The 16,004-nt window shown below is 37.5% G+C and overlaps 4 protein-coding genes across 5 annotated transcripts; 2 read left to right on the top strand and 2 right to left on the bottom strand.

Annotated features, from left to right (window-relative positions):
- The first annotated feature begins 5,116 nt into the window (after nucleotides 1-5,116).
- Nucleotides 5,117-7,608, top strand: LOC121786393. Of its 2 annotated transcripts, XM_042185032.1 has the most exons (8): nucleotides 5,117-5,291; nucleotides 5,394-5,535; nucleotides 6,022-6,123; nucleotides 6,374-6,498; nucleotides 6,626-6,710; nucleotides 6,780-6,912; nucleotides 6,987-7,077; nucleotides 7,163-7,608. In XM_042185032.1, the coding sequence occupies exons 1-8, from the start codon at nucleotides 5,178-5,180 to the stop codon at nucleotides 7,538-7,540; spliced, it is 1,170 nt and encodes a 389-aa protein (XP_042040966.1). In that variant the 5' UTR covers nucleotides 5,117-5,177; the 3' UTR covers nucleotides 7,541-7,608. The 2 variants fall into 2 exon arrangements, with proteins under 2 accessions (XP_042040966.1, XP_042040959.1); XM_042185025.1 differs by having other exon boundaries at nucleotides 5,121-5,291; nucleotides 6,626-6,912.
- On the bottom strand, nucleotides 7,601-10,546 carry LOC121786409 (protein GET1-like). Its single transcript, XM_042185040.1, has 7 exons — nucleotides 10,340-10,546; nucleotides 10,113-10,192; nucleotides 9,451-9,521; nucleotides 8,558-8,628; nucleotides 8,399-8,480; nucleotides 8,178-8,227; nucleotides 7,601-7,938 (listed from the first exon to the last, which is right to left on the bottom strand). The coding sequence occupies exons 1-7, from the start codon at nucleotides 10,448-10,450 to the stop codon at nucleotides 7,867-7,869; spliced, it is 537 nt and encodes a 178-aa protein (XP_042040974.1). The 5' UTR covers nucleotides 10,451-10,546; the 3' UTR covers nucleotides 7,601-7,866.
- A 651-nt stretch (nucleotides 10,547-11,197) lies between these two features.
- Nucleotides 11,198-12,972, bottom strand: LOC121786386. The gene is made up of 2 exons (XM_042185013.1): nucleotides 12,816-12,972; nucleotides 11,198-11,624 (listed from the first exon to the last, which is right to left on the bottom strand). Exons 1-2 carry the CDS (start codon nucleotides 12,863-12,865, stop codon nucleotides 11,402-11,404), a joined length of 273 nt encoding a protein of 90 aa, XP_042040947.1. The 5' UTR covers nucleotides 12,866-12,972; the 3' UTR covers nucleotides 11,198-11,401.
- A 101-nt stretch (nucleotides 12,973-13,073) lies between these two features.
- Nucleotides 13,074-15,395, top strand: LOC121786376. The gene is made up of 3 exons (XM_042185000.1): nucleotides 13,074-13,260; nucleotides 13,957-14,025; nucleotides 15,031-15,395. Exons 1-3 carry the CDS (start codon nucleotides 13,108-13,110, stop codon nucleotides 15,187-15,189), a joined length of 381 nt encoding a protein of 126 aa, XP_042040934.1. The 5' UTR covers nucleotides 13,074-13,107; the 3' UTR covers nucleotides 15,190-15,395.
- The last annotated feature ends 609 nt before the right edge of the window (nucleotides 15,396-16,004 follow it).

The following is a 16,004-nucleotide window of genomic DNA, read 5'->3' as shown; positions in this document are numbered from 1 at the left end:
CTCAACTCCATCAGTTCTCATGTTTGTGTCCGTTTCGGCCGTGGAACACCTCTTTGGAATTCATAAGTGACTCACACACACGAAGCGGCCCCACTTCTCACTTATATAGGTGATTCTTTCATGAGTATCCTGCCACACTGCATCTCCTTGAGATTTCAAGAATCATTAAAAGTAAAAAAACTTAACCTCTTACCACGTGCAGGTTACAACACTCAATGTTTTCTAAAGAATGGGCAAAGATTAAAATCTTCTGAGTGTTACAACTAGATTTGTATAGCTTCGTTTTCCCATTGAACCAATCCCATGGGATCTCCAATCGTATGGTTGGGTTACCACTATACTCATCTTTTAAGATGTGGTTTTCAGTCCCATTCCTTTTAGCAATTTATGCATTTGATCACGGTTTAAACCTTTTGTTAACGGATGCGCTAAGTTATCCACTAACTTTACATAGTCAACTGAGATAATGCCACTTGTGATCAACTGGCTTACGGTATTATGTCGCTGACGAATATGTCGAGACTTACCATTATAAAAGCCACTTTGTGCTCTACCTATAGCTGCTTTGCTATCACAGTGTATCAATACTGCCGACACTGGCTTCTTCCAACATGGAATACATTCTAGGAAATTTCTGAGCCACTCGGCTTCTTCCTCTGCATTATCCAAAGCGATAAACTCAGATTCCATGGTGGAACGAGCAATACACGTCTGTTTCGTTGATTTCCACGAGACAGCACCACCCCCACAGTGAACACATACCCACTTGTCGAAAATGAGTCTTTTGAATCAGAGATCCAATTTGCATCACAGTACCCTTCAAGTACTTGGGGATATCTTGTGTAATGCAACTCAAAGTTAATAGTATACTTCAAGTATCTCAAAATTCACTAGGTGACCTTCACCTATGAACTTTTCATACTTGGTCAGTATAACCTTTTCACACTCAAATTCTAGTGAAAATCCATGATTTACTAGAAGTGAGCCTGACACCAAATTATTTCGGATGTCTGGGACATGCAGCACATCTTTAAGGGTAAGAACCTTTCCTGATCCTAATTTTAGGAACATATTTCCCACACCAACCACCTCAGAAGAGGCTAGGTTTCCCATGCGTACTTTTCTACCTCCAACAGATTTGTAAGTAGAAAAAAACGCTTCTCTCGGAGCACACATGACATGTGGCACCCGTATCAACAAACCATTCATTTGGATTATTACCATGGTCCACGTCGGAGACCATTGCGATCACCTCGTGATCTTTGTTGTTTATAACAACACTTTCAAATAATTTGCACAATATTGTCTTCATCAATAAGTACACAATTATATTGAACCATATGTGCATTGGTATATTCAACAGCCCATGCATCCCAATTACTACTACCAAGTCTAAATTGTTCTTGCTTGTCAAATGACAAACGATAAACATCATTCTCAAGAGAATAGATCTCAAGGAATTAACCACTCCATGGCGCATTGACATTGCGACCGTTCGTTGCTTTACTCCAGCTTTGAATTTCATGTTTCCTCCAGCTTCGGTCGACATGATTTCAACAAGAGTACAATATTTCGTCTTGCGATTGTTGGAAATATTGAAGCCTTTTAGACGGGTAAACTCTTGCTATTACAAAAGAACCAAAAACTGGAAGGTAAGTAAAACAAAGTAAATACAATAAAGGAACAAGATGCAAACTATATTCTTCTTCAAGTCGAGTCGAGGTATCCCTCTCTCGGCAAGACGAAATACGCCCCGGCTAGTGCTCACGGATTGGCGTAATGTCAAGTTACCTCTCCAAATACAGTATCGTTTCCTGAGAACTGAGCAAAAGAGTCTGCATACATGCATTTGTGTCTGGTGTTGGTTTGAGCTTGCAGCGCTCTAACCAATGTGGGGGATTGTAGGAAAACGTGAGAAATGTGGGGAAAAGAGAGAGGCTTTTGGCCTTTCAACTTAAGTAACCTCCATTTTCTTTATGTCATGTCTTTTTTTTTTTCTTTTATAGAGACATCCTTGAATGTTATGTCATGTCTTGATTGTCAAGCCTTTCAAGTACCTTCATTTGGCCTATAAATAGGCTTGATCTTGGAAGGAAGATGACACCACAACATACACTTTCTCTTCTCTCTAGCTCAATCATTTTATTTCGCATCTTAGGAGCATTGCATTGCTCGGTTCTCGCCTCCAATTCAAGTTCGCCGGAGCCTACGAGTTTGAGGTGCTTCAACTCGATAGGAGGAAAGTCGTTTCATCTTTGGGGACATTACGCCAATCCGTGAGCACTAGCCGCGGCGTATTTCGTCTTGCGGAGAGAGGGATACCTCGACTCGACTTGAAGAAGAATATAGTTTGCATCTTGTTCCTTTTATTGTATTTACTTTGTTTTACTTACCTTCCAATTTTTGGTTCTTTTGTAATAGCAAGAGTTTACCCGTCTAAAAGGCTTCAATATTTCCAACATTTATTTTCTGCAAAGTTTTCTATATATTCTGTTGGCTCAACCTCTTTATAATTATTTATAACTACTTGTTACAATTGGCAATGATCAATCATACCACACAATGAGTTGTCAACAACTCCTATCCCTATTGGCCGGAAACAATGGCGAAGCCACATTGGGGCCGGGGGAGCTTTGGTCCCCCCATCAATTTGTCGATTGAGTGTATATATAATATATGCAAACTACACTAATCGTATAGTATCGCTACCGCAGTTGGTTTGAGGCGTAGTCTGGCAACCCAGAGGTCGCAAGTTTGAATCTCTGCGGTGCCATATTTCTCATTTTCTATATATGCTAGGATTTAAACTTGACATAATTATTAGTGTAAAAAATAACAAATAGAAAGTTGCCACTTCATAATTGAAAATTCATTTCCATCTATACTATTCTTACATAAAAATTGAAAAAACTATTAAATATTAATTAATTTGAGCTTTCTACATCACCGACATCGAATGAACTTCATAACTATTAACAATGGTGTTGGAATCTTGAATTTAAGATGTCCGATCAACGAAGTTTGACTAATAATAAATATGACGAGACATTTAATTTTTGAAAATTAAATGATATAGCGTCCATCTACGTTCCGCGTAGATGACCGTAGTATATTCACTTTCTCAAATCCGATTCCCGGTGAGTGAGAAATAGCGGATAAAAGTTGGTCACATTGTAGCTTTTGATAAAGGTATGAGTTGAAAGTGTAGGGAGTAATTAACTAGTGTTAATTATCCCACATAGGAGATGAGACACATCTTTAAATGTGTATTTATTAAGTGACTTATTACACTTAGTAATTATCGTGGACTGAGATGGGTGAAAGAGCGCACACGCGCGCCGAGCCGAGCCGCGCCCGTGCCCTTGGTCTTGGTCTTGGACTTGGATCTTGGCAATTGGTCTTTGGGCTTGTCCCTAGATCCACACTTAATGTTTTGGACCACCCCAGTTTTGGGCAGCAGCCTGATCAACTTGACATGATGCGCCTTGATCAGCAGCCTGATCAACTCGGCCTTGATCAAGTCACGAAGTCCACATGTGACGGTTGAACTAGGGCATGTACAGCGTCTAGATTCAACGTCGACCACTCCAGCTTTCAAACTCGTAACGGCCGACGGTTACTGCCCCACCATGCTCTGGCGGACGCACGTTGGAACAAGGGGTACCACTGTACCCCCAAACTTTGTTAGTATAAGAATATTTTCAGTGCTAAATTTCATGTAAGTTTGGTGGTCCAGTGGAAAAATGCTCTCACTTTGTTCTTTCTACACCAGTGTTCGAGACCTGGTAGAGGTGCAAGTAATTTTATTTTTTTTCACTCCTTTCTGTATGTAGTTTTAGTTTGGTTTGGAAGAAAATATGTCTTGTTTAACTTCGCTATTTTCTGTTTGTGCACTTACATTTTTAGTTATTAGATCTTTTAGGACGAAGTATGTTTTGATTATTTTGAATTTTCATATTATATTTTATTATGTAATTATTTTAATTGCTTTGATTTTATAATTTTATGTAATAAGTATATTCTGTAGGGAAACTTGTACCTCAAATAATATTCTTGTTTGTCAAATATTATGCTCTATTAGTAATTTTTTAATTACTTTGATTTTTAAATTATACTCTATTATTCTTCTTATCATTTTATGTAATATTATTCGTACTCAACTTGTACCTCAAAAAAATTCTTGCTATTTTTAATTTTTTTAAATATTATTTTATTATGTATTAATATGTTGTACAATTCGTACCCCCAAACCAAAATTTCTGAATCCGCCACTGCCACCATGATGAGCCATGATGACAGCCATCAAGGCTGAGTTGACCCCCGCAGTGGACCAAGCCTATAAATAGGCTAGTCATTCCTTGCATTAGCACAACAGAACAACATACGAACATACTCACAAGCATCATACTCTCTCTGCATTGTCTTTCTTCTCGAAGCTCTGCCCTCTCCTCTTCCAGTTCGTCGGAGCTCTGTTGATTGCGGTGCTGCTTCAACAGAGACACAGTCGTTTTATCTTTGGGGACGACACGCCAAACCGAGAGCACTACCGGGGCGTATCTCATCTTGCGGAAAGAAGCCTCCTCGACTCGGCTAAGTTTTATTTCCAGTTTACAGTTTCGATTTCATTGTAATTTTCAGTTTTAGTTCTTCCTTCTTGGATTGTATTACGCCCGGTATTATTTATCTCTTATAATTCCAGCATTCATTTCCCCAACAAGTGGAGCCCCCATCATAGAAATCTTAGCTTCGCCACTTCATAACTATTAAAAGTGGAGCCCCCATCATAGAAATCCTAGCTTCGCCAATGAGGGAAATGCTAATTAGCTTTCAAAATGAGTTAAATTATAATGTTTGAATTTATTTGCAATTATTTTATGCTCAAATATTTTGGTGAATTTTGTGTCCAATATGATTGTTGGAAAATTATTTGTCGATATCTCCAAGTGATTAGTACAACGATGTAGTCTATTTTTACTTAGACAACTATATTTTTCGTCCCAGACTAAATCTAAAACTCGTGGAATTTTCCAACTGATTATTAAGTTGCAGAACGAGCAACACAAAGCCCAAATTATAGCGGGCTCATCATAAAAATGAAAGAATTAATTAATCCATACATATAAGATGCTGCGATTCAAATTATTATACGAAGACGCGGCAAAGCCCTAACTGAAAAAATGGCGACGGCGATCGGATGGTACGGACCGCTGATTGATCTCTGCAAAGCATCTTCTTATGTTGGGGATTATGTACAGCTCGTAGTCTTCGTTCACCAATTCACCCCTATACAGGTATTTTTCAGGGTAATGGATATGTTATGCGTTTTCTGCTCCTTAATTAAATCATGGAGTAGTAGTTTATTCATCCGTGTTGATGGATTTCGCCGAGTGCAGTATAAAATTGGTGGAAATGGAGGAGGGGTGGTGAGGATGGACGTTCTGGTGGGGGATGAAACGAGGTCGTATTTCCCGGCGACCATTTGGCAGAAGCATATGAGGTCCCTAATTTCAGTTGGGCGTGTTTTTCTGCTGCGAAGTAATGCTGCTTCTTTTAGTAATGCTTACTAGTTTTCTGGTGCATTGGCTTTATTGCTTTCTGATTGTGAATTTATCATGATCTTTGTCGAAATTGGGATGATTGTAGCATATAATTAATCCATGGATCGTTACTGTGATACGACAGTTGGGGAAATTTGTGATCAAGTGTTTTTCTTCTTCTTGCTAAAGGTGTTTGCTTTAGTTAGATTCTCAGTTCTTCTTCTCAAGAATCAAGGCCCTGAGAGTTGCATTATGACTGTCACTCGGTCTATCTTCTTGAATCCACTGCAACGAGCATACATACGAGCCAGATTTTGTTGCTCTACTTTAGTGAAATAGCGTTTTACCTCTTCCAGATTAGGACGGAAGCAGTATCTTGCTAATGTTATCGTCCTTTCTGTCCTAAAAGTTTGTCCATTTCTGGCTGCATTTTTATGGATTTCATTGTTTCGTGCTCTCTTAGTAATCAGTTGAATATATGCAGATCTCAAAATCACAAGATATGGAGATACTGTTGAAGCCAGGGCTTTATTTTGTTCATCTTTGCAATGTTTGCTTCAGCCAGATGACTTTGTTTCACCCAAGGGTACTCTCTCTCTCTCTCTCTCTCTCTCTCTCTCTCTCTCTCTCACATAGACACAGGATGCTGCACTATCTTTATAAGATATTCAGACTGAGCAGTTGAATCTGAAGCATATATTTTGTAATAGTATAGATTCAGTGTTAAGCATGACTGTCCAGCCAGGGTGCTGCTGGTTATAATATGCTTCAAGTGTAGTTTTATTTCCTAAGACAGCTAGTTCTTCTTGGCACATTATATTTTGCATGGCGCGTAGGTTTGGATAAATTGATAGAAGAGAGTCGTGTGGGGATCACTGTGAAGGACAAACTCCGGAAAGTTGCTGGCTGGCTGCAGCGAGCTAACCTTGCTCACTGTGGCAGTATATTGAACTACAATGAAGTGAGTTCAGAACCCCCTTATTCCATTTCTTTTACCAAATTCAGATTGGATAAAGATGTTTGAATGATGGAATTCTACTACTTTCTCTATAATGCTCCGTTTGCAAATAATGTGACATAATCCTTAGTGCAGAAGGCAATTGAATGTAAACTGGAAATTGCATGAAGAGATATGTACCCAGGATTGCTCCTCTCTGTCGGAATTAAGCCAATGTGAGGACTCTTGCAAAGCAAGTTTTCACGCATCCATTGGTGAAATATTTTTGCCAATTACTTGGGCAGATCTCCGAGAACCTGAAGCCGAGAGGATGTTTATTAGCAGGCGGCTACATTCACTTGGTGAGAACAGTTTGGTTGACGATCTCATAACTATTGGCTGTCAGATATGCGGTGCCCCAGTGAATGACAGACTAGCGTACGATACAAGCATTTGAACGTCTTCTTCATTCAAGCAGAGCATTCATCATACTGATAAGCTTGTTCTGGCAGGTCAAACACGGAGCATAACACCATTCCTTTATATTGCCAAAGAAGCTCAGACCGTCTCCATATGATAGGGACCATATATAGACCTTTCTTGGTACAACTAATTCTTGAATTTCTTCCTGCTGATTATAGATGTTCAGCTGTAAACTTGGATTCATGAAGTTCTTCTCATTCTCCAGTTATACCTGTGGGATGACTCTAAATACCTTCCCATTTCTGTGACCAACAAAGCGGCTGAACTTCTGTTTGGTAACATCCCTGCTGAGAAAGTTCTTTCGTCCTATAAACTTCACCGGCCTAGTCCGAGCCATACTGGATTCAAGAAGGATCGTTCTTGTGCCAGAAAAGAGGTCGATAACGAAGGTGAAAAGGGAGGCGGTCATAACCCGAATTTCTACATGATCTGGTTGATTTTATTGCGTAGTGTGTTTCAACATGGTAAAAACCGCCCTTTCAAATTTAAAGTAACAGTTGATACAAATAGGGATTGGGAAAATGGGAGGCTTGAGATGGTATCAGTCTCCCTTCCCGCTTTTACGGGAACACCCCAAAATTGAGCATGATAGTTGGAACCTTGTGTATGAACAATTCAATAGTGAATAACATTTGTGCTGAAATATTGCAACTGGTTTTGTATAGACACAAAAAGTATGGCTGGTGTAATAATACATTCAATGATTTAACAGTTTTGATCCTATTTGGAAAAGTACAAGGCAAATAAAATTTCCGATGGCTAAGCTACAGTGCTACGCTAAGAATAAATGCACCAAAACTGGGGCATAATTTGAACTGACCACTTGTTATAATAGGAAAGTAAAATGGCAGGCTAATCTAAGTAGTTTCCATTTGTTTTTGATCTTCCTTTCTCCTAGAAATAAAAGTCTTACTCGAATACCTTTCTGCAAATAAATTTGCTCACTCTGGTGGATACTATCAACCATGGTATGACTCCAATCTGCAGATACATAAAATGAAATGTTAGAAGCCTCGTTCTTAATCAATTGAAATAGAGACTTGACTGCTATAACGTTTTCAAAGCAAAATTCAAGAACTCCACATCTCAGTAAACTTAGAAGTTAGAACCAAAACCTTGGTGCTTTTCTTAAAATCAACTAAGAATTTTTAGTGTACTTTGAAAAGTCTTATAGCATCAAATTGGTGTAGGCTGTAAAAAGAGGGGGATTGTTCCATTACCACAACACTGTCCTTCAAAGAATTTCCTGCTCTCCAAGAAAGCAACCTTCCTGTAAAAGCAAGCCGACTGTATGAAGCCCCAATTAAGAATGTGGAGTATAAGGCATAAATCTTGCAGCAACTATCAGATATTCCTTTGACTGAATAATTTTGTCAAGAATCGATGGATTGATATATCTTTGGTACAACAAAACCAATACTATATGTGGGAGAAGCACTACCAAAAGGGTGCACGAGTTGATCAGATATTGTGGCTACGGGTATCTTCCAGAACCATAAAATCAGCACAAAATACGTAAATACCTGCACAGTAAATCCCAACCATGTCAGCACTTCGAAAGATTAACCGCATGTGCAACATCCAAGAGTTATATAATGACCTTTGATATCATCAAGTGTTTTCCGTATGAAGTAACTGACAACTTCATATCCTTCTCTTGCATCTCTAGATCTGGTTTGGACGGTATGTCAAATGCTTAGAAACTTGAATTTACAGACATGCAATACATCAGTGGAAAGTAATAAAGCATTAAAGGAGTCGAGGTTTTAAAAGAAGTGCGGAAAACAGAGGCAATCTGAGAGTACATTTAAACACAGTCAGAACTGAACATATATAAATAAGAAAGAAATAAATAAAAGAGCATGACTAAAAACGGTGCATCTATGCCAGAAATGGTGCTTGCCATCTCAAGGTTACTTCATTTAAACATAAGAACAAGATAATTTGAAACAGTTCGTAGACTTGAGACAAGGCAGCAGCAGAATGATGAAATGATGCTCAGACTTTCTTCCAAAATGATAATATCAGAAATACATCATGCAAAAATGGTAAGAGCTGATAATACGATTCAGATCGCCTACCACCAATCACAGAATACAGGTGGAACCATGTCAAAGAAGACCGTGAAGATGAAGAATATGTTGACCTTTTCCCAATTATGAACTAAGAAAGATAAAATTAGAGTATATACCAACTCTGCTTGTTTAGCGGAATATAAATAATCATAGTGCTTCAACATTATGAAACAAAAACTAACAGCTGGTGAAGTCAAATAATTCAGTGATTGATTTGAGTAAATTTGAGAATGCAAAGGATCCCTAATTGATAAGCAAGTTGGCACGTTATTACACACATATCTCAATCTGAAAAATGTAAGATATCATAATTCACATGGCATTTAACCATCGAAAGACTGCATATGATATGAGTTAATCTCTGATTTCAGAAAAACATTTCCTAGAAAAGAGAACTCGAACTGAAATGATATCCTACATTTTGCAAGTTCCTTCTCCTTTGCAGCTGCCGTTCTTCTTAGTTTTGCAGCTTGAGCAAATGTTGAAGGCCTGAAAACAATGACGGCATTATGAGTATCCATACCCAATACAAAGAGAGAGAAACTTAAACACTTCACTGTCACCATGTTTGACTGGTTTCCTAGGCATACTTTAAATGCAAGAGATTGTAATCATACAGTGCTTTTCAAATTGAATAAACAATATGATTGTCCAAATCCAATTAGAACTCTCCACAACCAACCTATGGAACGATAATACATTATATTCCTACCTTCAGTAAATCATTTCATTTAATTCAAAGTCTTTTGAACCCAAGAAGAGAATGTGTACTTTTACTAATAAATAATTTAATGATCATCTTGGTTCTAAAAAATGATCATGGATATTATCAATCAAAATAATATACTGCTTCCTTGGAAAATAAATGGATTTCAACAAGTTAAAAGACTTACTTCCCCTGAAAAATGATAAACACGCATCAATCAAAGATGAAATCATGAAAACAACATAAACCTATATATCCATTTACCAGAAATCATGCATACGATGGCCATATAAACAAACTATTTTGTCTTTAATCACAATCACAAACTTATAATTAAAAAATTTATATACATATGTATGCAGAGTCGTACTTACTGCGACAAAGTACTGGCCTCCTTCAATAGCTGCTTGATTTCTCGTCGCAATTTAGCATCCAAGTTTTCGCCTGATCCTTTCTGTATGAGCCAAAAATATATGTTAAAACGATACAGAAATCATCTATATTTTCACATCACACATTACGAAATGCCATTAATACAATCGATAACCTCCCGTAATTGGAAATCAAATCAATAATTCCCCAAAATAGAAAAAGAAGAAACCTTGTTTTTTTGGGATTCGATGTACTTAGATATGAAGTGGAAAGCAAATACAAGGATGAAAATCACTGGAGCTGCAATTGATTTCCGTTGCTCCGTTTGAATATCTTCCATTTCTTCGCCTTTTTTTTTCTGGCTGTGTTATCTCGTTTTTTTTTATGTTCTATTTTTGAGAGAAACAATTTCGGTTTAGTCCAGAGAATGAATAGACGCCTTAAACGACGTCGTGGGTTGTTTTTTATTGACGAACCTTACATATGGAAATCTTGACATAACTTGTCAATTTAATTACCAAAGACTAAAATGGCGTGATTTTTGTGCAATGCAATTTTTGGAGGCCGAAAAAGGAGGCCAAATAATTTGGAGTTTAATTAAATACTACTCTTCTCTCACACAATAAGAGTCTCATTTTGTCATTTTAATCCGTCTCATGTTTCCTATTATAAAATCAATATAAAAAAATACATTATATTTGACTAACTTTTCCAACGCACTATTCTTTACATTTCTTAAAACTCGTTCTCATACCAAATGTAACTCATATTGTGAGACGGAGGGATTATTTCGTATAGCTTAGGACATTTTTAATAAAATTATGTATAGTTTTAAATTTTAATTGATATTTACCCTAATGGCTTAGTAGCAAAATTAAAATACCTACACAAATTCTCTAACCTTTTCACGTAAAAATAAACTACAACCCTAAGCCAACTCGTCCGGCCTCGACGCCTCATCCCTTAGCATCTCCACAACGCAACGCGTTTCGCATCAACTGGACGGGCCAAAACCACCGGCTCTGTGGATGCCCTTAAAGTTCCCAAACATTCAATAATCCATTTCAAGAGCTTATTCATATTTCACTAGAACTAAATTAATGCCTCTTTATTATTGTAACAACATAACACCACTCCAAGAATGAACACCATAGGAAAATGATGTATCAAGCTAATTGAGTTTCTGCACATAAAACAGTCTCAGCTCCCTAAGATAACAGAGAAGTTATGCCAACAACAGAGAAAACCAGCTTGTGACAGCCAGTAGAGAATCGACCAAGGAGGAGCTGCATCAAGATTCAGCAGTGGCATCGGCTGCTGCAGCATTCTGTGCTTCCAAGAGCTTCATTTGGCGCTCTGCGTGCTCCCTCTCGCAAGCATCGATCCCCATGATTATGTCGAGCATGGTACCTGTCGTACCAAAGAACACGAGGGGCGCCAGGGATTTCCGTTTGATTCCTACTGGGATCGCAATCAGAGCACCCGCCACTGAGAAAATCCATGTCCCCAAAGCACTGACAAACACAAAATGTTGCAAACACATCAAACCAAGGCATATAATCAGAAAATATTATTCAGCAAGAGAAGTCACAATCTTCTTCCACCCAAAGATTGTTAAATACAGGATTAGTTACAGCTATGCAACCAACAGATTCTACTACACTATTGTTGCTATAAACAAGCTTCTCACTTCACAACATGTCATAGCCCTCTCATTCTAGTAGTTAGCAGGTTACATGAGCTTCGTTAACGTTATCCATTCTAAGTAATGTTAGAGCAGCTCGAGAACAACTTCTCACTAGGCTGTCCCATATTGACTATTGGCATCCTCTCTCTCTCCAAATTCTCTCTTCCATATATACTCTGAAATGTGCATACCAATCAGAATCAAGATTTCTTTGCAAATCTACCACAACAAATCATCATCCACATCCTATCAAGACTCTCCATCCAAACACTCATGAGCTGCATGTGTGTTTCCAAGTCATGGAGAAATCTGATCGAGAGCCTAGAGCTTTCCATGTCACATCTTTCTCAATTGATGTCGAACATAGGCCTGCTTCTACACCTCAAGTCCTTAAGTTTGCTTCTTTGCACAATTCACCTACGCATAAAAATCCAATTGTATGTAATTCAGCCAATGGTTTGCTTTTCTCGTTCAATTCATGCTCAATGTTCCATCTTTCCATATCCAATCTAATCACTTGTGACTGCGAGAGGAAGATCCCAGACCCCCATAGAATCAATCAAGCTTCAACCAAGTGCCATCAATCAACCACCATCCAAGAATCATCAATCATATCCATGACAACATTGATGTAAAATCCGGTGAAGGATTGCTGGTAGCAATCCTTCACCGGATTTTACATCAATGTGTCAAGCAACTCAATCAAGCTTCAACCAAGTGCCATCAATCAACCACCATCCAAGAATCATCAATCATATCCATGACAACACCAATCATAAAAACAATTTCTAGTCTTCACAAATTCATCACGCCCTAAGTCAAATCCATAGAGCTACTGCGTCAAATAAAGGTTCTAAACGAGTGGAGTAGAGCTTCCTAGTGCATCACTATCCTCAATTTCCTTCTTAAATGACAAAACCTAACCTCATTTCTACTGCCACTAAAAACAACAAACAGCCACATAATCAAGAATTCCAAGATTTACGAGCGAAAAAGATAGATAAGAAAATATGCATACTTTGAAACAGTGCATTCCTCTAATTTCTTCTCCTCCGCTTTGCCGGCCATCTGCAATGATTATCACTCAGCTTCTTCACGCCAAAACTTCAATCTGATCAGCACCGAAAATTTCCTTTTTTCCAATCAATATATCTAGGTAATTTAATTTAGATTGGGCCCTGAAAGGGTATAATTGGGCTCTTAGTTCATCTCTGGGCTTGAGGTTAGCCCAAGACTCGAAATTTGGGCTCAATAATAAAAGGAGAGAGAGAGAGAGAGAGAGAGAGAGAGAGAGAGGTGGGGAGAGAAAGATGAGGGGAGTTGGGGGTCCGTTATTGTGCATCAGCGATCTGCTAAGCGACGTCGGCGAAGAAAGCTCCGGCAGCCCCCACGATCACGCCTCGCCGCCTGTCGCCGCCGAAGTTTCTAAACTCCCGGCGTCTGAAATTCCCAAGCTATTTCAGGTATTCTCTTACATCCACCAACTCCTTGAGCCTGCATTTCCGTCGGATCCGTGAATTGTTTGGTTTGAAGATGATTTCTAGAAACATCCAGCGTCTATTTCGCTTTTGGAATTGTACAGTTTTGAATTGAAGGAATTGAATTTCAGATTCATTGCTCAATTGAAGACCAACCAAGCTGTAATTATGAATATGATCAGACAAAACGATGTAACCAATAATCTAGTTCATGCCAAGCTGTATTAACTCTTTGTTGTGTTGCTGAATTGTGTTTCTATAATTCTTTTTCCCTTTCCATTAGGATTACTTTGCAATTTCTGACCTTTTAGACTCCTACAATGACTTCGCAGCTAGGGATTAATTAGTTTTGGTTGAATTTATGCATAAAACTTCAAGAACATATTCAAGGTTACTTGTTAGCTTCTATTTTTATTCATCATTATGCGTCTCCATCAAAATTACATGGAATTAATGAGCTTGAAATTTGATATTTTTGTACTCTCTGAATAATAATCTTGAGAATGCTAATTCCTCAATTGTTTGATCTGATTTTCGTATATACTTTGTTAGGCTGCTAGAGACCATTTGTATGTGGAAGTATGAGCTAATATGCCTCAAATTATTGATCTCGTCTCACATGAAGTTATCTTAAACATTTGTTTCTGGCTTAAACTGAAGCAGTTGGTTGCTTTTTGTCAGGAAAATTTCAATGAACTGAAAGGGGCACTTAAGGGTGATGATCACTCATGGACTGCCCTAACGCTCAAGGTAAACTGCTCTCCTGTATCGGGCATATGGTCACACATTGCTTGATTTCAAGATAAATTTTCATTTGCTTATTGAAGTTTTTGCAAAGTTATCAGTAGTCAAATGTTACTATGAAGAAGCTTGATTGTTATCACACATCTTTGAGCTTTAGATAAAAAAAGTTGGCAAAAGGTTGGTTAGAATTCAAGAAACCAGTCGTCTAAAATTTCCATCTTTTTTATATGGTTTCGTTCAGTTTTTGTGTTTTTTCTTACTCTTATCACTTATATAGTTAGAACTTGAAATTATAGATGCTTCACTTTTGGACCGAGTCACTCGTATTACCATTGATGTTTATGATTTGCTAGATAAATTGTCATATGCTTATTGCCTTATTGCAGTTTTTACAAAATTATAAGCAGTTCAATGTTATAAAGAAGCTTGACTGTAGCAAAAGTTCGGTTTGCATTAAAGAAAATAGTCGTCTAAAATTTCTATTGTTTTCTATATGGTTTCTATTAGTTTATTGTGTTTTTCTTACTCTCATCACTTATGCAGTTAGAACATGAAAGTAATCTATGCTTCACCTTTTTGGACAGAGTTACACATATTACTGGTTCTGATCACTCAGATTGAAAACTAAATAGTTCGATTGTTTTTATGATCGCTAGTTATATCCCTTTGCTTATTGCAGTTTTTGCAAAATTATCAGCAGTTACATGTGATGAAAAAACTTCTTGATTGTTGTTATCACACATCTTTGAGCTCTATTTTACAAGTTAGCAAAAGGCTGGTTAGCGCTAAAGAAACCAGTCGTCTAAAATACTATCGTTTTCTATATGGTTTCTTTCAGTTTATTGTGTTATTCTATGCTTCCTGTTTCAGACAGAGTCGCACTTTACCATTTCTGATCACTCGGATTAAAAACCATACAGTTTAATCGTTGTTTATGTAGTTCTTCTCAAATTTTAGCATCGATATGATAAATTTTCTAAACGATCGCCCTTTTCACTGCAATGTATATAGCTGTGTGCTGCGTTGGAAACTGCAAACAAGTTGGTTGATTCTACCGATTCCCACGTTGCTTCCTTGTCTGAAAAGGTTGAGGAGCTGGAACGAATTGTTGCTCGGAGAGATTCTGCCATAGCAGAAGCGAAAGCTATCCAAGATTCTTCTGGATTATGAGAGAAGCTTGGGTAAGAGTAAGGATTTAGCTTTAGGGTTGGATTACCTAACGGGGCGTTATATCGTGAACGGATGGAGTATTTTTTTTGGTTTTCTGTTATAAAAAGCAGGTCTCAATTCTCATCATGTTCAACTGCGCTAGTACTTGTAAAAAAATTGCACTAATAATTGCTCAATAAATAAAACGAAGTTACAAGCTTTATAAATTGAAGTCGTATTGATATATTGTTTTTAAAAATTTAGGTGGATATATATATATATTGATATCCTAATAAATGGTGAATTATTCAGTCCGATATCAATATTGCATTATTGAGAATTAACCAATTCACTTATTTCGGATTAATAATAAGAAAGAGGTAACTATTTAACCAAGTCGCTCAATTTTGGCCTGATTAACAAACTGCCAAAATTAAAACTACTTGAAGGAAAAAACTTTACAAGTGTGACAAGCTACAAAACTAAAATATCCAATCAAATGCGTTTGGAATTTGGATGTAGTTGGTTAATAAATTATCTGAAACGATGGTGATGTTACTGGCTTAGCACATACAAAAAGATTAGATTAGTGATTATGAAACACATTAATTATAGACTTAATCTTGTCTTAGGTAGATAATCTCCAATAGTTTCTGCGATTAACACCTGTCTGCGATTTATATTAAAATTAATTAATGACAAATTAGTCCATTGAATAAAACAAAGCCAGCAAGAGCGCCAAATGTCGTATTAGTAGTTTTATTTATGATTAAAATTTTACTAATTAAACAATATGCTGCTGCTTTTATGAACAGTCGTCTTTTCATGCGACAAAC

This window comes from Salvia splendens, chromosome 2 (genome assembly GCF_004379255.2).
Source record: "Salvia splendens isolate huo1 chromosome 2, SspV2, whole genome shotgun sequence".
Lineage (NCBI taxonomy): Eukaryota > Viridiplantae > Streptophyta > Magnoliopsida > Lamiales > Lamiaceae > Salvia > Salvia splendens.
Note: the sequence above shows the minus strand (reverse complement) of the source record. Positions and strands in the feature narration are given on the sequence as shown.